This window comes from Nicotiana tabacum, chromosome 10 (assembly GCF_000715075.1).
Source record: "Nicotiana tabacum cultivar K326 chromosome 10, ASM71507v2, whole genome shotgun sequence".
Classification (NCBI taxonomy): domain Eukaryota; kingdom Viridiplantae; phylum Streptophyta; class Magnoliopsida; order Solanales; family Solanaceae; genus Nicotiana; species Nicotiana tabacum.
In genome coordinates this window covers 12,440,221-12,463,017 of record NC_134089.1, presented here as the reverse complement: position 1 = coordinate 12,463,017, position 22,797 = coordinate 12,440,221, and the positions used below count along the sequence as shown (strand labels likewise).

Sequence of the window (22,797 nt, the reverse complement as noted above, 5' to 3'; positions counted from 1 at the left end):
AATTCGGAATTTCGGATATAATCGAGCTCCAAGGCGGGTAGCAGACATGGGCGGGAAACCAAAAAAAAAAGCGGGCAAAAACCAATTTAATAGCACAAAACTTTTTCACATTGTGTTAAATCCAAAGAGAAAGGACAACAGCCTTTTCATATTCATTTCGTACAAATAGGCAAATCATAATTGTGTGGAAAGAAAAAAAGAAACTCATTCCCAGAATTATGTGGAAAGCAATCCAAGAAAGACATTGTCTCCTTCTCACAAAGTTGTCATGCTACTAATAGCTTATTATTCAGTTTGCTTCATAACCCAAAAATTCCCAAATTTTCAAATGCTGCAAACCCCATAATGGCTACTACTCTCTTCCACTTTCCCAAATTAGTCTTCTTTTCTCCTCTCCCTACTTCTCTCTGCTGCACTCGTCACCATTACCTTCTTGCTTACCGTTCAAAACCAGCAATTTGTGCATCAATTAAAAAACCCAGGTTCGTTTTTCATTACTCTTTTTGCTTTTTTCTTGGGTTTTTTCTACGTTTCTTGAGTGTAAAATGGTTGTAGTTTGGTTCTTGATACTGATACTATGTTTGTAGTTTGGTTCTTGATACTGATACTATGTTTGTAGTTTGGTGCTTGGTACTGACGTTTTAGCTCCGAGAGTCTCTGAATGCACTAATGTGGTGCTTTTGCTTCAAAAATCTTGTTTGTTTGTGCTTCAATAAAAAAATTCAGGTTCTTTTTCATTACCCTTTTGGCTATATTTTGTGTTTCTTGAGTGTACTATTTGTGATGTAAGATTAATTAGGTACTACCATAGCAGAGATTAAGATATAATTATATAGACATATGAACATAATCTTATGTTAGGGTTAGATACACATACCATTCAACTCCATTGATTTAGCAGCGATAGCAAACGACAGTTAAGCCTGGTACCTGTTGCTGGTGGGAGTTAGCAGGTATCCCATGAAATTAATGAGTTGTGCACAAGCTTGCCCGGACGCTACAGTTATCCAAAGAAAAAAAACGCTCTCGGTTCAGAGAACACGACTGATGGGACGTCAACTGCTATACTACGTATTCAAGAATAGATATGCTAGAGTTTTTCGGATAACTTGGGAAAGCGGGTTGGCCTCTATTTATAAAGAGTGCGTACCCATCACATCCAATAGCTATTGGGCCTCGCTTATCCACACACAATAAAATACTAATTAGGCCTTTTATTTAATCCACCACTTGGGTCACGTCACTATCCTTTCAGGCTATAACCAATTAGCATAGCTCCAAATTCCAACATGTGGTTCTTGACACATACTATGTTTGTAGTTTGGTTCTTGGTACTGATACTGTGTTCGTAGTTTGGTTCTTGATACTGATACTATGCTTGTAGATTTGTTCTTGACACTAACCTTTCTAGCTGTGATAGACTTTGAATGCACTAATATGAGTGTTTTTTCTTCAAATCTTGGTTACTTTTGCTTCAATAAAAAATTCCAGTTTCGTTTTCATCACCCATTTGACTGTATATTGGTTTTATCTATGTTCCTTGTTTGCTGCTGTACTTGTGGTTTGGTTCTTGTGACCGGCTTTTTTAACTTTCGAAAATCTTTGAATGCACTAATGCGAGTTGTTTTATTGAAATTGTGCCTCAAGAATAAATTCAGATTATTTTCCATTACCCATTTGGGTGTACTCTTGTTTTATCTAAGTTTCTTTACTGTACTGTGTCTAGCGTTTAGTTCTCGATACTAACTTATTAGCTATGAGAATCTTGGTTTCTTGCTCTTACTGAGATGGGTGTTTGGTGTTCTTTTTCTTGGTTTTGGTGGGTACAGTGCAAGTCGGAATGTGAAAAGCAATGTTGATCTCTGCAACGACATCAGGGAATTTTTATCTTCTGTTGGACTTCCTGAGGATCATATACCCACCATGAAGGAGCTGTCACTGCACGGAAGGTGTGATTTGAATGCCATTTAACTTCTTGGTTTTCATTTTCCATTTTTGTTTCATTTTGCAGCTTTAATGTAACATTTGTACAGTTAAAGGATTCAAAGCTATTTGATAAAAGATGTATGTGTACAGAGATGGACCTCATTCATGGCAATATCTAACTAAACGTTAGCAGTGAAAAAGAATCTCTTACTATGTATATAGCAACTAGGTAAAATGACATAGGAAAAACGGAGTTATTTGTGTGGGAGCTAGTAGCTACTTCTAGCTTTTAGTTTTCCTGTGATGTGCCCAATGTTTGGTTGGAGCGAGAAAGAAGATACTAACTGTTTTTTCCTTTAGGATTGGTCTTCTCTAGGATCTTACATGTTAACGTGACCTGGTAAATAAGAAAAATTTCTGGCACAATCAAATTTTTAGCTACAAATGAATCAATTTCATGAATTAACTGCATAAGCAGCCGTTCTCATCCGCATAACTTCTTCTCCAGTGTTCTTGCACTTGTTTTAGCAAAGTGCATGCATATGGAAAAGGTGAAATTCTATCAAACTTGTCTAGTGGAGAAAATTTATGAATATTTTTTTAATGTTTACTTCGATAAGTGAATGCATTAGTGTAGCATATATAGGTGCCACTGGACAAGATGCATGGAATGCTGATACAAATTTGTAGATTTAGAATCATTTTTGTGTCTGTGTCCGATGCCCTCATCCTTGGTTCCTGACCACATTACCATTGAATAAGGGCAGAGGCCACAAGGATTTTACCTCTACCATTATTCATATAATCATAGGTGGGACCCATGGTTGTGAACCAGAGAAGCAGTTCTCAAGTTAGGTTTCCAAATTCAACTTCCAAAATCCAAGTACCCTTTTTCATCTTCAACTTCAAATACCCCTTTTTTGTTGGCCTTAAATTTCAACCAAATCATGTTCAAATGCTCTTAAATTTCTGGACATGTGGCACAACCTCACAAGTTGTTACTTAGCTTTCACATAGGATCGCAAGAGTTTGTCATGGTGTAGAAATGTTGCTAGACCATGACTTGGACCTTGTGAAGGTTGCTTGCTGGATAGAACTCTTTTATTCCAAGAGACAAATGAAGCTAAAGAGGTGAAGTTGAACAAACATGGTGCACTAGGGTATGTGAGAGTGTATAGTTAGATTATTGCCAGATAGTTAGGCTTAGAATTATTATAATATGTACATGTGTAGTTGTGCACGTTCTAAAGTTTCAAGGATTAATCATTAATGTAAGATATAGATTGTAAAGTGTGCTATAAAAGAATTCAGGCATCTGTGTTTAGTATTATAAGTCAGTTCCAGTGGTACTCATTGGGATAGAAAGATAGTTATTGTTTCATTGAGTACACAAAATTTGCTTCAGTGAGGCACTACTCTTCGAGAATCGCCGACATGATTTTTTTTCTTGATTGTTAATTGAGGACATGATTAGATTGTTGGTTATCTAGATACAGATAGGAATAGTCACTTTTTAGTGGATTCTCCACTGCGTGTTACTATTATTTAGTGTCTTCAAAGAGAAAGAAACAAAATGTCGTTGTGAGATCTAGCCTAGAAGTAGAATCGGGCGATGGTGGTGGCAATTTACAAACAAATATGGATCAATACAATTACTGAAGAACTAAATCTTGAGGAGGCTACCATATGGAACTTCTTAAAGATAATCAGCCGCACTTTATGTTGCACCAGATCCAATGTTTCATGGGAACCAAGCACATAAAGATAATTGAAAATATATACATATTGACACTAAATTGTAATGTCAAAGGATTAGTTTTGCAAATTATTCACCAAGTACTTTGTCTATTCATGAATCAATTATAATATATGTTGCAAGCTTGATACATACGAGATGTATGCACTCACTATCTGTATCTAGATACAGATAGGAATAGTCACTTTTTAGTGGATTCTCCACTGCGTGTTACTATTATTTAGTGTCTTCAAAGAGAAAGAAACAAAATGTCGTTGTGAGATCTAGCCTAGAAGTAGAATCGGGCGATGGTGGTGGCAATTTACAAACAAATATGGATCAATACAATTACTGAAGAACTAAATCTTGAGGAGGCTACCATATGGAACTTCTTAAAGATAATCAGCCGCACTTTATGTTGCACCAGATCCAATGTTTCATGGGAACCAAGCACATAAAGATAATTGAAAATATATACATATTGACACTAAATTGTAATGTCAAAGGATTAGTTTTGCAAATTATTCACCAAGTACTTTGTCTATTCATGAATCAATTATAATATATGTTGCAAGCTTGATACATACGAGATGTATGCACTCACTTGAGGAAGAGTGTCAAATAGTTAAACTTGGACTTAGTTAAATATAAATTGGTGTAATAGAGTATGTAATATTAAGTAATGTCCATCGGTATATTGGAGCTATCAGGACTAGGGTACGTTCTCCGGATTGAAGATTTTACTAGATAACTTCTTCTTGTAAGCCTCTAACTTTCGGTTCAGTCGTTTGCAAGGAAAGAGGAAATAAGAAGATTATAAGCTACAATTCCAAGAAAATGCAGGAGACTGATAGAAAAAATCCGAGAAAATGCAGGAGGGGATATCAACTCCCAACACTCAGGTTAATAACTCTTTATAAGAACTAAATTGAATTGAAGCACCATTATATCTGATTCAGTAAAAAGAGAAAAAAATTGAATTGAAGCAAAGAGAGGACGTAGAAATGTACATGTAAGAGCTATAGCGCATGCATAGGTCATTATGAGAAAGTATGCGTGTTGATTCTTTCTATTGCCTTCTATTTTCATCTTTCTTTGTTGTTCGTCTCTTGGATATGGACCCCTCTGTTCTAATAAAGGGAACTTGACAAAGTGCAAACAGTTCAATTTTTTTTGGGGTTTTAAGTCTTTAAGAACCAGATCTTTAGATCATTTCTGCAAGAAGAATATGGGCCATTCTATTGGTTTAATACAATTTACCTTATCAAAAAAAAAAAAAAAAAAGAATATGGGCCAAGCATGCAGATCTTGAATTATTATGCAAGCAATAATAGGCGAAGTTATGACTATGAAGTTGACGCATTACTTGAACCACTAGGATAAAAATAATGAGAGTTAAACTTCATCAAGCAAGCTATTTCGCTGTTCCTTACTTCTTTTTAGAGTCTCTCTCTCTCTCTCTCTCTCTCTCTCTCTCTCTCTCTCTCTCTCTCTCTCTCTCTCTCTCTCTCTCTCCCAGGTCAAGAAACAAGTCTAAGCTTTAGCTATGTGGTTTTCTCATACATCCTACAGGCAAGACCTCGCGAACATTGTTAGAAGAAGAGGTTATAAACTTCTCAGGGAGCTTCTCTCAACCTCCAAGCTACCAAACTATGATGAGTGCAGTGAAGAGGATGGCCTTGTTGAAAAAATTGGAGATGAATCGTCAGGTCAGCAGTTCTTGGGCCCTGTGTATTTTAGGTTCTAACAACATAGCCCATTTTGGATTCTTCTGATTGACAACCTCCTAATTTAAAAGGTCAGGATGGAAAGATGATAGACGTGGCTCATGATGTTTCCTTACCAAGTGAAGCTTCTGCAGTAGCTGACTACACGAATGATGCAAACAATGACAGTATGCTGAAGTCTGATGAGCAAAATTCTAGTGTTCAAGAACCTTCACGCTATTCCTCCTTGGAAGAAAAGGTGGCCAATTTTATTCAGAATGGAGAACTGGATAGTGTAGAGGGTAAGCGATGCTACTCGAGGGTACTTACCTTTAATTGCATGAGAAGTGCGCTTGCTACATTTGTTCGATAGAAACAAGATATGATCCATCCATACCGCACTCTCTTCTTCTCATGTTTATCTTGGTTCACTGACTTGGTATTCAGGTAGTTTATGGTGATAATACTTGGTACTCCAATTCATCCATGTTGCACGTTTCCCTTTTGGTCCCAAACCATTTGAAGTCTCCTGAATTCAAAATTAGTAGCAACTCAATCTAAGCTTTGATCTTCTTTTGTGTGTGTCGATAAGGTGAAGATTTTATTGATGTACAGGAGCAAAACTCCAGTATACAAGAGTTTACAAAAAGTACGGAATCTTACACAAATTTGTTTATCAAAACAAGCATCCCATTACCTATACATACAGGAACCTCGTGGGTGCTCCAGAAGTTTGAGTAAAAACAATAAACATGTCTCATTTGTAAGATGTTGCAGTAAACCAGGTCAAAGAAAAAAAAAATCGAACTTCTGGGTAGGAAATTCTTACAAAAAGAATTTTCTAAAACAAGAGAATTTCTCTACCCCAAACACTCTCCTATTTCTTTCCCTCCAATCCAAAATATGACGTAACATTCTTCTTCTCTATCAAACCAACTTTATACAAAAATACTGACAATCATCGAATCAACTACACATCGTCTAAATATTAGTTTTTTAAATTTTCTTCTACTCCTATGAACTTAAATTTTGAATAAAACTAACTCCTTAAAAGTAGATAAGGGGTCATCTCTATTTTCATGCTCTGTGTTCTTATTTGATTTTCTGCAAAATGCTACCTTTGAGACGTACACCTTCCTCTTGCCTAATGTAAAAACATTGACCTATATGTAGTTTTGATGCATATTGTATCTGCTGTTCAGTCTTTCCTCAAATGCTAGTTTCCAGCTACTAATCTTTGTCTAAGGCCTTGGCGAACTGTTAAGTTCTGGTTATGTGAGCTTGAGTAAATCTTTCTGATTCTGAAATGAGATCCAAATTTTTTGAGTAAATCTAACTGTTCTGCTTTTGCTTGATTTTACAGATATTGGCTTCGAAATTTTCAATGAAAGAGGTTCCGAGCAAGTGGAGGGATCTGTTGTAGGACAGAATGTTGTAAAAACAGAATCTACTACTCCTAACGGTAATGGCGCTGAGACATTTAATGGAAATTCCATGCCACGATCAACCCAACATGTTGAACATCCTAGTGGGCAGAGTTTCCGAATAAGGTATGCATTTCTTGCAATATTTATGCTTTCATCTGAACTTATAGGTTCTTCATTTTTCCACTGGGCTTTCAGTAAACTATCTTTGGGTTCTTCATCGGCCTCGCTTCATCTTTTGCAATTGTATTTACCTATATACGGTCATGCTTTAGTAGTTTAGTTAAACTTGATGCAGGATGAAATTGAAATAGTTTGACGTATATATAAAACCATTGAAATTCTTTTTGTGTCTCATTCTTGCTGATTCAATAAATCCACTTTGATGTTTTTTTTACACAATCAACTAGCCGATAAGTTTTTCTTCTTTGAAAGTTCAGATTTCCTGTTCACTTCTTGTCTATGAATTGTTTGTTTTTTACTAGCTCTACGATTACACTTCAGGCATTGAACTGAAGACGTTTCTTGTTCTCTATCTGAATGCACCCTGATTTTTGTAGGAATAATAGCCTTTCAACTGAAGAGTTAACCATGGCTGAAGGGAGAAATAGTGCTGATGTTGAGGTGCTAAAATTCTTCATTCTGATTGTTTGTTTTTTATTTGATGCCACTTTTGACTTGGAATTTCCTTTGCTTTCACATTTTATCTGTTAGCCCCAAAAAGTGGAGAATCAAGCTGAAATTAATCGTCTCAAGTTCATGCTGGTACCACTCTTTGGATAATTTACTGTTGAAATTTTACTTACCTCACTTGGCTTCAATTTTCCTTTTGTACGAAGCTATTTTATATATATTCTTTTCCATAAGAATAACCTATGCCTTAAATGGTTTTTTGCTGTTCTTAGCATCAGAAGGAGCTGGAGTTAACTCAATTGAAGCAGCAGATTGAAGAGGAAAAGGTATAATGTTTCTTCTTACTCCTCCCATTCTTCAGGGAAAAGAAAATTTGATCAAATTACAAGGACCTAACTGCCATCTTGTCTTGTGGTAGTAGAGAGTAGTGAATATTTTCTTTTTACATGGCAGAGGGAAAAGCTCAGATCCTCAGAGAAATATTTTGACATGAACGAAAGGCTTTTTACCTTCTCAAAAAAAAGGCTGCACGCTGACATGTTGCCACTCTGTTGCCATCCTTCTGTGTTATCTTAACTCTTAACTATTGGCTTATGAACTTGTAATATATTACTCCCCCCATTTCAATCTGTGTCTTAATTCCCTTTTAGTCTATTTAAAAAAGAAAGCCTCTTTCTGTATTTGGTAACTCTTCAAACCCAACAGCCTACATGGCATGTTTAATGCCAAAAGATTCAAAGGGCATTTTGGTATATTACACACATCTTTACTTTAGGACCACAAGATTCAAAAGTCTTTTTTATTTTCTTAAACTCCGTGCAGTCAAACTAAGACACTTACAATTGAAGTGGAGGGAGTAAGTGTTACTTGACATTTTGATATCACCATTTTAAACACAATTAACACAGTTGGGTAAGGGAAACTTGACTGTTCTTTCTTGTAAACTTGTTGTGGCATTGGAATTGAACTAGTTTATATTTTTGGTGTTTCATATCAGCTATTCGGATCATATGTTACTGTGATAGTTGGAATTTTACCATAAAGTTGATACTTGTTAACATGTTACTCAAAAGAACAATCTGTTCTTCTTGAAGTGGAAAAGTGTAATTTTATTATATTTCTACTTTCAGCGCTTACTGTCTATTTTGCAAATCAAAGCCGAAAGAGAAATCAGCGAAGCACAAAAACTAATTTCGGAAAAAGATGCAGAGCTAGATGCCACTGAAGATAGCCTTTCAGGACTGAAGGAGGTATTCAAGCAACTTCTTGTTTTAACATTTCCTGAATTTTCAAGATTCTTGGCCACTGCAACCAATATATTAAGAAAAAATAATTGGGAAATTGATCCGACTTCTGTGGGAAATGACGTTTTATCAACTTCACAAGGTATATCTACCAGATGTTTTACAAAGATGTTGGCTTCATTTGAGGTAATATCATTTAAATAAGGAAAAACATGATTCTGTTACTGGAGCGTGACTTAGACTGATCAGGGTAGTATATTTGACACAACAGAAGTAGCAAGAATATTATGATGAAAGAATTACAAGAAAATACACATGACTTCACACCATAACAAAAAACGGCCCATGTTTTTAAGTTTTACCCCATCTAGCCCACATTGTACATATTTTGAAAGCACCAGCAAATTCAAAATTTGTGTTCTTACAACCATTGCTTCTAAAGCTATGGAGATAAATCTGTGTTCTCACAACCATTGCTTTCACTTTCTCTTCTTCTCACATCTTCTACATATGCTTCAAGGGGCCGCGTATTTTCTGCTTCTCCTCTTGTGTCACCTGGTTGCAATAGACAAGGGAGGTTGCTTTGATGGTAAACAACCTCCACTTCCAACCAAGAGGTTGTGAGTTCGAGTCTCTCCAAGAGCAAGGTGGGAAGTTCTTGGAGAGAAGGATGCTAGAGGTCTATTTGGAAACAGCCTCTCTACCCCAGGGTAGGGGTAAAGTCTGCGTACACACTACCCTCTGCAGACCCCACTAAGTGGGATTATACTGGGTGGTTGTTGTTGTTGTTGTTGTTGGAAGAGTAGAAGTCCACCAATGAAGACCATTCAAAGCTTTGCTTTCGAAAATGGGGTTTTTTGAATTTGTTAGTTGTTTGGATTGGGTTTTGTTCCAATTGATTGAAAATATCAAAAGGAGTTCGAAATTTAAATTTGAAGTGATTTGGAGTAGATTTGAGCAAGATTTGAGTTAAATTTCAGAAAAAACGCAAGGAAGAAGACTATGTCAGGTTTTTTGTATAATTATGTATAATCTTGTATAATAGTGTATATGAGTGTAGAAACACACCTTATACACTATTACACACCTTTATACAAGCGTCTATTGACAAACTTCTTCCACGATTTTCAGTTGCAATTCTTGTTCAAAACCAGTCCAAATCTCCATTAAATGACTTTAAATTTTATATACAACCTCCTTATACTATTTCTAACAATTCTAAATAATACCCACTCTAAATTTCTCACAAAATCAAATTCGAAATCTAAACCCACATATTTAAGCTTGTTAAAAATTTAATTTTCACTATTCAAATGGATTTGGTTTGTTAAACTAATATTTGAGTTATAGTTGCTGATTCGAAAATTAACTTAAAATCTTGTGGAATCTTTTTTAAAAATTAAATAGTAATTTTGAGAACCTATTAGAGTTGGATGTTGAATCTTAGCCTATTATTTTTGGGCTAGTTAGTTGTAAATTGAAATATGGGCTATAAAATTGAAAAGTAGGGAGCCCAGTTGTTTTAATGTGAAACTTTCCCTATTATGATCTTAGAATTAAGAAAATCAAGAGTTAGGTAAATTCTCTACTTTTTGGTATACTTCCTGTATACGGGAGTTCTCTCCCTTTTGATTAATACTATAATTTACCTTATCAAAAAAAATAAAAAAATCAAGAGTTAGTTTAAGTGAAAAAAAGGAAACAAGTGTTTAAATGGTTGAAAACCCTAATTGAAACTAACTACAATTCTGTCCTTGTCAAAACAAAAATGAACAGACAATAAATAGAATAGAAGAGTTCCTAATTAAGTTGGAAACTAGAGCCCCACCTCCAACTTTCCATTCCACACCAGTGTATCTGGCTTTCTACTAGTGGAGCTATGGCTTATATATATAGCACATTTATCTATGTTAGGTTGAACTTCAATATTTGGTGGATGGGGAAAGTGTTGAGGTGGCTGGCAGCTTCAACGGGTGGCATCATAAAATAAAAATGGATCTAGAAGCATCATCCACTATCATCGATCCCATTGACCAAGAAGCATCATCAGATATCGTAGATCCCATTGGCACGAGGTTTTTGTTCTGTCTATTTCTTCATCTTTTGGGTGATTTTTAATGTATCAGTGTCAATTGTGTTTAGTTTCTGACTTAAATGTGGTATTGTATTTAGATTATTTCTTATTCATCTCTTCCTATCATTTTGGGACTATTTATGCACATTGCTTAGTCTGGCAAATGGTCTTAGGATATCCATGGCTGAAAGTTTGTGAACTTGATTATTGTCGTCTAGTATTTGCAAAGAGCTCTAAGGTAAAAGCTTTTGTAAAGAATGAGAAAAGAAGAGATGTTGCGAATGATTTCCTCACCTATTCCCTCAATCATTTTGGGTTTTTGAAAGTGTCTCATGTCAAACATCATGTCTTTTCCTTTCTCCTTTGGTCGGGTAGGTGCCAAATTTCAAACATCTTATAATGCCATTCTTCCCCCTCCCCACGTGGGCCTAAACCCACAATTCTACTAGGTGCTAATATGTAGTTGACTTCTCGGGTCCTGATAGACTTGAATTATTCTTATTTTTTGACTCATCATGTATTTTCATTGTTTACAATAGTCATTTAAATATGTAAATGCAGAAGCAGAAATCTATGGACAATCCTCTGAGTGATATTTATTCTGTTTAGATATTGAGCTCAACATCCTTTTTGACAGTTACTGTAATATTATGAATAACATGATAAAAGATTCTTTCCAGGAAACCTCGGCTTTGGAAAACCGTGTTATGGCTGTATCCAGGGATATATGAGGTACATTATCTACAGACTACAATATGCTAGAGCAATAAAGCTGAATGTGCAGTCACTTCTCTCCTCATAGTTGTACTTGGAATAAGTAACTTGGCTTTGGCTTGACATGCATTTGTTGTCTATAGACAATTCTAGTGATTATTAGTTGATCTTTAGAAGATCTTAAACTCTAAGCTCATTTGTTGGTATTCTTCGCCGAGTCATATTCATAACTTTGCAGTCAGGAGGGGTGCAGGCAAGTGAATTCGAGAATTGAGGTTGAGTAAAACTAATAACCACAATGGAGTTTTATTCATAGAATGTGTTGATAAAATAAACATTGTATTTTTCTTGCAGTAATAAATTAGATTTAGCACTTGTTTCTGTGGTATGAAGGGGAGCCTTGGAGCAACAGTAAAGTTGTCTCGTTGTGACCTATAGGTCACGGGCTTGCGCCGTGGAATCAACAACTGATGCTTGCATCAGGATAGGCTGTCTACATCACACCCCTTGGAGTGCGGCCCTTCCCCGGACCCTGCGTGAATGCAGGATGCTTCGTGCACCGGGCTGCCTTACTTGTTTATGTGGTATGCTTTTTGTCTTCAATATGCTCAATCCGTTGCTAGAAGAAAGAAAATGATGTTACTTCGTTAGATTTTACATAGTCAGTAAAATATATGAATATTCAGACTATTAAGGCGGAAGCAAAAATCAATCATTGGGTGTATCCAGTTTATTTTAAGGGGTCGTTTGGTAGGTTGCATTAGATAAAATAATGCATGCATTAGCTTTGTATATTAATAATACATTGTTTGGTAGACATTTTGAACCTATGCATTAGTTATGCAAGCATTAGTTATACATTCTATTTGGTATTACCCTATGCATAACTAATGCATAGAAAACAATGGTATTAGCAATGCAATGGGTTTTAATGCAAGCATTAGCTTAGTTAAAAACAAAATTGTCCTTCAACATTTATGCTTGATTAAAATATGCTAGTTATTATATTGATGGAAGTTTAAAATAATTCAAATAGTGAGAAATAAAATTATAGCCCTAGTAAATAAATAAATACTTAACATATTTCCTTTTTTATAAATAAATATTTAGTTCTATTTTACAATATAGGTAGACAAATTAAATAATTTTTTAAAAACTTTTTCATATAAAAATATTTCTCAACATATGTTTCATTTAGAAAGTTAAAGTGATGGACTGGTTTTGAGGGCATTTTTGTAAGCAAACAATTCTTTTAGAAATTGCACAATGCTTTAATACATCAAACCAAATAATGGATAAGAAATATGTCAGCATAACTAATGCAAGCATAACTAATACTAGCATTACTAATACACCCTATTCAGCATTATTCTTATGCACCCTATCAAACGACCCCTAAGTCTTAAAACAAAAAAGAGATCCAGGGGTGGTATGCTCCAGTTTGCAATGTTTGGAGTAGGATCATAGAATCTATTTTCAGCTTGTCATTGAGGTGAAATCCACAAAGCAAAATAATATTGAAATTCTCCTTTCCCACCCCTCGGCAGACACACGCACACAGAGAAAAGGGCAATGAAAATGAACGAAGGAAACAGAAGGAAGAAAATAGATTGACTTCTCAGAGTTAATTGAAGGGGTCCACTAAATTCTTTGCCCATTTCTGATATCATAGTTCTATGATGAACGTGCAGCAATTGTGCTCCCCATTTTGATTTTAGGAAGAAGTTTGCTGCTGTATAGTTCTGGAATGAATCTTCCCATTTTACTCCAGAAAAATGAAATTTCATTACTCTTTAACTTTTAATAGTCTGACAATCTCACTTAAGCAAGGACTTCTTAATTTAAAACGTCCTACAACGAGCAAGCAAGTTTAGTTCTCTGATAAGTTTCTACCATTATTATTCAATTACAGCTTTTCTGTTCTCCTGCTTTAAAGATGTTTGATTGTGTCTTACATTGTTCAACGACTTTATTTCCTACAGATAAAATTCGTTGTTGATGGCCACTGGACAACTGATCCCCAAATGGAGTCTGTTACAAGAGGTGCAATACACAATAATGTACTACGAGTTGATAGATGAGTTGGGCTATTGCATTCCACATGCACATACAGAGGTACCTCAGTAATCTCTTCCAACAATTATGCGTTAGAGCCAGCATTCTGTTTCTTTGTTTACAACACTCCCCTCTCACCCGATCGGAATGCCACTGTCTTTATTTCTATCTTTGGAAATTGGTGGTATTATGGTTGTCAGTATATTTGTGGCATCTTATTGCTTGGCTTCTGAAGATCATAACAAAAAGAACTTGGTTATAGGCCTAACATTTCTTAGATGGGCGTTGTTTGCTAACTGTTTGATCAGGGATAGTAGCCCTTTGATAATTGTGTGAGTTGCTTGAGTTTGTTAAATAACTTTGTCAAGCCATCATTCTCCATAGTAGATTATTCTTTACACGCTAATTGTATCAGTTGAGGTTGATATTGGGCTTAATTTCTCCCTATTTTTTTTTTGTCTAATGATGCTGTTAAAGCTACTGTTTTATTTTGAAGTTATACTTGGTATCGTAATTGCCTGACCAATTTACAGAACCTTTTCGCTTATTCAGATGACTTTAACATTCCAACACCTATTTCCTTTTCGCTTTCTTATTCAGATGACTTCAACATTCCAACACCTATTTCAGTAACCAAATACTTCTCATCATTGTCATTACTGGTGTTCTTTTGAATGACAAGTCAGATTTAACGTTACACTTGACCATATATTATTGCTGTTAATTTTGTACACCTTGCAGCTCATTATTAAACCAATTTCTTGACCCCAATTTGCTGTAACATATTTGTTTTAGCAAGTATAATTAGAAAAACTAGTGATAGTTAAGATATATTTGCTCTTTTAATCTGTAAAAGCGTTGATTTTCTTAAACATCTTCCTAATATTTGCTAACTACTTATTCCCCCACCATCCCCCAAAACGTGCCTCGCCTCTTCTCTGCAGACTATGCACATCAGTAGGAAGGATCTAGTCTGAAGTCCATTCTTGAAGATCATGCTGTCCAATTGCGTTTATGTTGTTGCAATCAATGAGCTGATCCATGCAACTTGAAGGTCACGTGCTTCTTCTACTTGTAATCGCCTCATCTCATTTGAAGACCGGGGAAGTGGACTACTTGCACAACATAACAGCTGCTGTTGAAAATGTCTAGTTTTAGCCTGTAGAGTTCTAATAAAGCAATGTTGTTTTGTATTTTCTATTTCCTGATCATTAGAAGCAATCTGTCGAGGGAAAATCACTTGAGCTTTTTTGCCTTTGCTCCTTCTTTCTGGAGCAGGTTTGAATACAGAAAGAGATTCGCATATATAGTTGAGCCAGGGCAGCAAAATATAGCCCAGTAGGATGATTTTTTATATAGTTGCCTGCGGATGGAACTGTATAGGACATTTACCTACAAATTATTACCATTGATTGTACAGTAGTGAAATCTTTGCATGCCTCCTATGTTCACATTTTTTTTTGTTAAATTTAAACATAAACAGAACTAGTATTCAGCAATTTTTTTGTTCAAAGATTGCAAAACCTAATTGTGCCTGGGATCTCCACATTAAACTAGAAGGCAGGAAGCAAACATGAATGAGGGACAAGTAGCTAAAAAATGGCATGTATGACCAAGATTATGGTCAGAAGCGTATATAATAGTTGGGAAAATGGCACCGTATAGCCGCTCTCAAAATAATAACTGAAAAATGTATATTTTTTGTATATGTATATATTATGTATGTTATATATAAAAATTATACAAATTTTATATATCTTTTCAGCTATTGAATATAAGTAGTTTTTGGCGCGGATTAAAAGTAAAAAAAGAAAAGCCCTATATAGCTCAATTCTAGAGTCTAATTCCAAAATTTTCGCCATGAACCATCATCTTGTGTTATATGTCGTCTTTTCTTTTCTTTCTTTTAGAGTTAATTTTTGGAGCATTAACTGTCAGTCACATACGATAATATTTGATTAAGAAGTTAATCATTCTTTTAACTCGGTTCACTGTCAGATAGCTCCATTGAGGAAAGTAAAACACTCTTTATGAGAAGTTTTTCATTTTCTATATTGGCTGTCGCCAGAGCGACTTGAAACATTTTTCATTCTCAGCGCTCAAGCTTGAGACAACCAATTACATGAAGGAATCTCAATCATGTCATAACATTCATTGATGATGCTTAATCCTTTTTTGGGTGGAGCGTTAATTTCGTCTTTTTTATGGTCACTCAAAATTTTAGACGATTTGGAGCCGGTAGCTCGAATTCATGCAAATAGTGTTGACTATAACACACGAAAATTGGGAAATCGTGCTGAATTTCTGTTGTGGTCCTAAAACGCTAAAAAAATTAGCAATGGTCATGGCGAAGTGATGACTATGGTTCATTAGGTCATTTTTTATGGTCCCACAAAATTTTAGACGCTTCGGAGCCGGTCGCCCGAATTCATGCTGAATTCCTATTTTATGGCCCTAAAATGTCAAAAAATAAGGAATGGTCATAGCGAGCTATGACTACTATTCATTATGCCATTTCTATGGTCCTACAAAATTTTAAGGGATCCAGAGTCGGCCACTTGAATTTATGTAGATGAGGTGGACTATAACACACGAAAATTTGAAAATCGTGATGAATTCCTAGTTTACGACCCTAAACGCCAAAACACGAGTCATTTTTGTTGTCCCGCAAAATTTTAGGGTTTCGGAGTTGATCGCCTGAATTTTGTTGTCCATCTGCATACGAAAATTTGGAAATGATGTTGAATTCCTGTTTTATGGCCCTGTAATGCCAACAAACGAAGAACGGTCACGATTAAGCAATAACTATTGTTCATTAGGTCATTATTTATGGTTCCGCAAAATTTTAGGGGATTCGATGTTATACAGATGTCGTGAATAATAGCACATGAAAATTGTGTTGAATTCTTATTTTACGGCCCTAAAAGGCCAAAAAGAGTCATTTTGTTAGTCCCACAAAAAATTAGGCGATTTGGAGTCGGTTGCCCGAATTCATGTAGATGGCGTGGACTATAATACACGAAAATTAAGAAATCGTGTTGAATTCTAATTTTATGGCCCTAAAATACCAAAAATGAGGAACGGTCATGGCGAAGCGATGACTATTGTTCATTAGGTCATTTTTATGGTATCGCAAAGGCGATTCGGATTCGGTCGCCCAAATTCATGCAGATGGCGTGGACTATAGCACATAAAAATTTAGAAATCGGGCTGAATTCCTGTTTTATGGCCCCAAAATGCCAAAAAAATAAGGAACAGTCGTAGCAAAGCGATGATATTATTTATTAGGTCATTTTGTATGGTCCCATAAAATTTTAGGGGGCCCGGAGCAGGTCTCCCGAGTTTATACAGATGGCGTGGACTATAGCACACAAAATTTATGAAATCATGATGAATTCCTATTTTACGGTCCTAAAATGCCAAAACACGAGTTATTTTTTGTGGTCTCACAAAATTTTAGGAGATTTGGAGCCGATCGCCCGAATTCATGCAAATGTCAAAGATTGTAGCGTATGAAAATTTGGAAATAACGTTGAATTCCTGTTATATGACCCGATAATGCCAAAAAACGAGGAACGATCATGGCTAAACGATAACTATAGTTCATTACGTCATTATTTATGGTCCCGTAAAATTTTAGGGGATTCAGAGCCGGTCGCTGGAATTCATTCACATGGCGTGGTCTATAGCACATGTAAATTTGGAAATCGGACTACATTCCTATTTTATGGCCCTAAAATGCCAAAAGAGTAATTTTTATGGTCTCGTAAAATTTTAAGGGATTTAGAGTCAGTCATCCGAATTCATGCCGATGGCGTAGACTATAGCACACTAAAACTTGAAAATCGTGCTAAATTCCTGTTTTATGTCCCTAAAACGCCAAAAAACGAGGAATGGTCATGACGATGCGATGATGATTGTTTATTAGGTTATTCTTTATGGTCCCACATTACTTTAGGTGATTCAGAGTCGGTCGTTCGAATTCATGCAGATTGCATGGACTATACCACATGAAAATTGGAAAACCGTCCTAAATTCTTGTTTTATAGCCTAAAACGCTAAAAACGAGGAACGATCATGGCCAAGCGGTGACTATTGTTCATTAGGTTATTTTTATGGTTCCGCAAATTTTTACGCAATTAAGAGTCGATCGCCCGAATTCATGCAGATGGTGTGGTCCATAGCACATGAAAATTTAGAAATCCTGCTGAATTCCTGTTTTATGGCCCTAAAATGAGAAAAAATAAGGAATAATGATGGAGAAACAATGACTATTGTTCATTAGGTCATATTTTATGGTCCCGTAAAATTTTAGGAGATTCGGAGTCAGTTGCCCGAATTTATTCAGATGTTGTGGACATAACACAAAAAAAATTGGGAATCGTGTTGAATTCTAGTTTTATGGCCCTAAAATGCTAAAAACGAGGAACGATCATGGCGAAGCGGTGACTATTGCTCATTAGGTCATTATTATGGTACCACAAAATTTTACGCAATTAAGAGCTGGACGCCCGAATTCATGCATATGGCGTGATTTATAGCACACGAAAATTTGGAAATCATATTGAATTGCTATTTTATGGCCCTAAAACACCAAAAAACGAGGATTGGTCATAGCAAAGCAATGATTATTGTTCATTAGGTTATTTTGATGGTCCATAAAATTTTATCCAATTCGGAACCGGTCGCCGAATTAATACAGATGTGTGGACTATAACACACGAATATTTGGAAATCGTGTTGAATTCCTGTTTTATGGCCCTAAAACGCCAAAAAAAAGAGGAATGGTCATGGCGATGGGATTATCATTGTTCATTAGGTCATTTTTATGGTCCCGTAAAATTTTAGGAAAATCAGAGTCGGTCGCCTGAATTCATGCAAATGGTATGGTCTATTCACACAAAAATTTGAAAAACGTGTTGAATTTATATTTCATGGCCCTAAAATACCAAAAAACAAGGAACGTTCAAGAAGAAGCGATGAATATTATTTAGTTGGTCATTTTTAATAATCCCGCACATTTTAGGGGATTCATACGTTACGAAAATTTAAAAATCGTGCTAAATTCCTGTTTCATGGTCCTAAAACGCCAAAAAATAAGGAACGGTCATGGAGAAGAGATGACTATTATTCGTTATGTCATATTTTATTGGTCCCGCATAATTTAAGGCGATTTAAAGCCAGTCGCCCGAATTCAAGCAGATGGCATGGACAATAGTACACGAAAATTTGGAAATCGTGCTGAATTCATGTTTTATGGCCCTAAAATACAAAAAAATGTGGAACAGTCATAACGAAGCTATTACTACTATTCATTAGTCATTTTTGGTGGTCCCATTTGTCACACCTCCTTTTTCACCCGCGCCGCCTCAAAGGGGTGCGGAGGGGAGTTTTTCCAATTAAAGGACAATCGAAATGAGATTTTATTTAAAGATTCAGAGTCTCCACTTGGGAGATTTATGGTGTCCCAAGTCACCGATTGAATCCCGAATTGAGGAAAATATTGACTCTGTTTAACAGTCTGCGCACCAGAAATTCGGATAAGGAATTCTGTTAACCCGGGAGAAGGTGTTAGGCATTCCCGAGTTCCGTGGTTCTAGCACGGTTGCTCAACTGTCATATTCGGCTTGATTATCTGATTTAATACATGTTGAACATATGTGCGAATTTTAACTGTTTACCGCTTTTTATTATTTATTCAAAGAATTGCAACGTCGTGAGAATGCATCTCGAATTGCGCCACATAAATGTACCCGCAATTTTTGATACGTTCCAACTTCGTTGAGATTTGGATTTGGGTCACATAAGTGTGCACCCGAGTTTAGGAAAATAACATTATTAAATACGCGCCTAAAGACTAACACGTTGTTATTTTGAGAAAAAGCCGTAAAGTTCGCTATGCGGCCTGTCTCGAAATCTAAGTATTCGAAATAACTATCAGTTGAGGGCCCCGCAATTTGTGTATTCTTGTTTGTCGAGGCTCGTCTCATTCATTATTTTTAAAAGGAATTTGCAACGTCATGGACATGCATCTCGAACCACGTCACAATCAATGTACCCGTGATTAGCGGCACATTTCGACTCCGTTGAGATTTGGATTTGGGTCACATAAATGTGCACCCGAATTTAAGGAGGTAAATTATTAAATTACGCGCCTAAAGAGACTAACATGCGGTTGTTTTGGGAAAAGGCCGCGAAGTTCGCTAAGCGGCCGATCCCGAGTTCTAAGTAATTAATACGTACATTTGTGAGGGCCCCACAATCTGTGCGTTTTGCTAGGCGAGGCTCATCTCATTTATTTTCAAAGGACAATCCTAAAGTGACTACATTTTTTTATTAAGTTTCTCTCTAAAAGAAAATCTCCAAATTAATTACATGCTTAAAAAAGGGACGTGACTTATTAGTTATTAGTCTAAGACAAATGCAAATGGGAAATTGTAATCGAGCTTGTACAAAAGGAGATTATTTCATATCTTATTCTATAAGTGAATATTTCCAAAAAAATTGAAATTATAAATAGAAATACTGAATTGACGAACAATAATATCAAAAACGAAACTAATTACTCTTTACCAATTTTAGACCCACCTTACTAATTTCAGCTCAATTTATTTAATACAAGTGAAATTCATGAATTCCAGAATACTTTCTTGTTTCAGCTTGCAGCTGGCCTATTACATAATCATATTCCAAGATCCAAATAGTCCCGGTCCAGATTAATTTAACAGTCCAACAAGCTCATTTTTAACTACAGGAATCAGTTACCAGATGCTAACATGTTTTAATAAAAAAATCTCTCATACAACTCCGTTTCAGTCCACTTACTACATACTAACAGGGATCTACCTATCATCAACGACTGAAAAATTTAAATACATAAGTCATAATGAAACCAAAGCAGAATTTCAACTCTTCACGTATATTCAAACTTCATGTTTTCAGCTTACAAATGCCAAAGTTACAGTTGTATACCTGGTATTGCCAATACAAGAAGAGGAAGGTCAGCAAAGTAGTATGTAACACAGCAACAACAACAATAACCAGCAACAAACAGCGAAAGGAACACCCAGTGACAGATTTGAAAACCAACACGATTCCAACACACTCAACGAAACAGTATCAACACAAACCAATGCAGACCCGGAATAACAAACTCAAAAATCCACTTAAATCCTCAGTGGAATCTCAGAAATAACTAGCCTCTCTTTTACTCTCAGATTACTGAATTTTCTAAATGTTAAAAATTCGGTCGAGACTCTCTCCGAAAAAATCCTCCCCAAACTCTCTCCAAAAATCTCCCTTCGAATCTCTCTTCCCTAACTTGTGTCAAGCTCTTCTTCTTTATAGCCAAACTTGAAGCACTTAAATTCATTCCCACCATCTTCTCCTCATCCCCATTTGAATTCCACTACTTAATGTTTTGTCCCCCACTATATTAAACAAATATATTAGTTCCCACTAACACATATCTTTTCTTTATTTAATTCCCTTATTCCCCACTACCGTATGTTTTGTCCCCCACTATATTAAATAATGTATTAATTCCCACTACCATATGTCTTGTCCCCCACCATGTATTAAACAATATATTATTTTAATATTATTTAATACTTAGTGGACAGAGCACTCATTAATCATTTTTTAAAAACTTAAAATCCCGAAAATGCCCCTGAAAATACTGCAATTAACCATTCTACCCCCATCCCTTTCAATCTGTACAAAAACCATATCATCTATAACCAATTCACCTAATCAATTAATCTAATTACAGCAGTTATAACCAAATAAAGCATGACAATTGACAACTAATAATCAAACTCTGCATAATAAACTCGCTAAACAAACTCCTAATCGACAACGTTCATTAACAACAAAATCAGATTCATATCCGAACAAACTCATCAGAACAAACAAGTAAATCCAAATCACTAAACTCGATCATCAGTTGACCTCAAACTAAATCAAACAACATCATAACCAAGATGAATGATTCATACTAAATCAAAAACTAAAGACCAACACATAAACACTCACATTAAATCACTTGCTGAAAAACTAACAAACTTCAAACAAAAAATGAACACGAATTAAATCTAACACAAACAAAGACCTGGGTTTGAATTCAAACCAACCTATCGGAACACAAACATAATCATGGAAAGAAGAAAAGGAGCGGAAGATGAATTTACTGAACGAAAACTAAAAGAAAAGATAACAGAAACCTACTAGATTGAAGTCCGGGTTTAAACGGAACCTCGATGAACTGCCTCGACATACGACTGAGCATGAACTTGACATGCTTCCTGGAGATGGAGTTGCTGACGAAGAAGAAGAAGCAGCAATAGCAGCAGCGCTGCTTGTCGTGAGGGAGCTGGTGGTTTGGCGATGGTTTTTCCGGCGATTGGAGGATCGATGGCTTCAGGTGTTGGTCGCCGGACTGACGAAGAAGAAGACACAACAGCCGTGGTTGCTGGAGATGGCAGTGGGGTTGTTTGAAGCGACGTGGTCGTTCATGGCTGGAGGTCGACGGACTGGTGAAGACGAAGCAGAAGAAGCAGCAGGTGAAGCTGGCTGGAGCTCGACGGACTGTTTGAGCTCGACGAAGAAGATGAAGACGGGGAAGCTGCTGCGTCAATGGCGACGTGAGCTGAGTGGTCTGGTGGGCGCGAGGCGTTGCTGGGGTGGTCGTGGTGGACGCAAATGAAAATGGCAGTTGCCCGAGAAGAAGAGGGGAATGGTCGTTCATGGTGGTTCGATGCTTGGCTGGAGTTGAAGACAAAGAAGGTTAAGCAGAAAGGGTGGTCGACGGAGTAAATGGTGGTGAGGGGGCAGCCATGGATGGCGTGAGGGGGAGCAGAAGCAGCGAGGGCAGCCATGGGAGGGTGGTTTTGAGCAGGAGGGTTTGTTTTGGGGAAGGAGAAGAAGAGGAGGGGCGGGTGGTTTTAGGGTTTTGGGGTTGGGAAAATGAAAATATGAAAATGGGGGGTTGGGATTCGTTTGGGTTATGGGGCGGACTGGGTCGGGTTGACCCGGTAGGAGTTTATTTGGTTTGGGCCTGGTTGATTTAAATTAAAAGGTGGCCCAATCCGATTTTCTTCTTATTTCCAATGCTTCTTTTTTTCTTCTTTTATTTTTCTTAAACTAAAACTAAATTCTAAAAATCCTAAATTATCCTATAGAACTAAATTAATTTATAAAAGTGCAAATTAACTCTCAATAACAATTAACACATAATTAAATAGTAATTACGATAAAATCACACAATTTGGACATTAAATGCTAAAAA

General features: G+C 36.3%; 1 protein-coding gene across 3 annotated transcripts; it reads left to right on the top strand.

The window, feature by feature from the left end:
- The first annotated feature begins 148 nt into the window (after positions 1-148).
- Positions 149-14,949, top strand: LOC107810014 (protein PTST homolog 3, chloroplastic). 3 transcript variants are annotated; one of them, XR_012695368.1, is made up of 13 exons: positions 149-482; positions 1,830-1,949; positions 5,234-5,370; positions 5,460-5,669; positions 6,731-6,917; positions 7,352-7,415; positions 7,506-7,556; positions 7,697-7,750; positions 8,555-8,674; positions 10,583-10,743; positions 11,412-11,474; positions 13,439-13,571; positions 14,456-14,949. XR_012695368.1 is itself a non-coding variant. In XM_075222585.1 (13 exons), the coding sequence occupies exons 1-12, from the start codon at positions 346-348 to the stop codon at positions 13,535-13,537; spliced, it is 1,392 nt and encodes a 463-aa protein (XP_075078686.1). In that variant the 5' UTR covers positions 149-345; the 3' UTR covers positions 13,538-13,571; positions 14,456-14,949. The 3 variants fall into 3 exon arrangements, 1 of the variants encoding a protein (XP_075078686.1); XM_075222585.1 differs by having other exon boundaries at positions 11,423-11,474; XR_012695369.1 differs by lacking the exon at positions 10,583-10,743 and having other exon boundaries at positions 11,423-11,474.
- Positions 14,950-22,797: the final 7,848 nt, after the last annotated feature.

Coding starts and splice junctions, on each gene's coding strand:
- LOC107810014 (XM_075222585.1), top strand. CDS start 346: ATGGCTACTACTCTCTTCCACTTTCCCAAATTAGTCTTCTTTTCTCCT. Junction 1,950..5,233: donor GAGCTGTCACTGCACGGAAG/GTGTGATTTGAA, acceptor TACATCCTACAG/GCAAGACCTCGCGAACATTG. Junction 5,371..5,459: donor AATTGGAGATGAATCGTCAG/GTCAGCAGTTCT, acceptor CTAATTTAAAAG/GTCAGGATGGAAAGATGATA.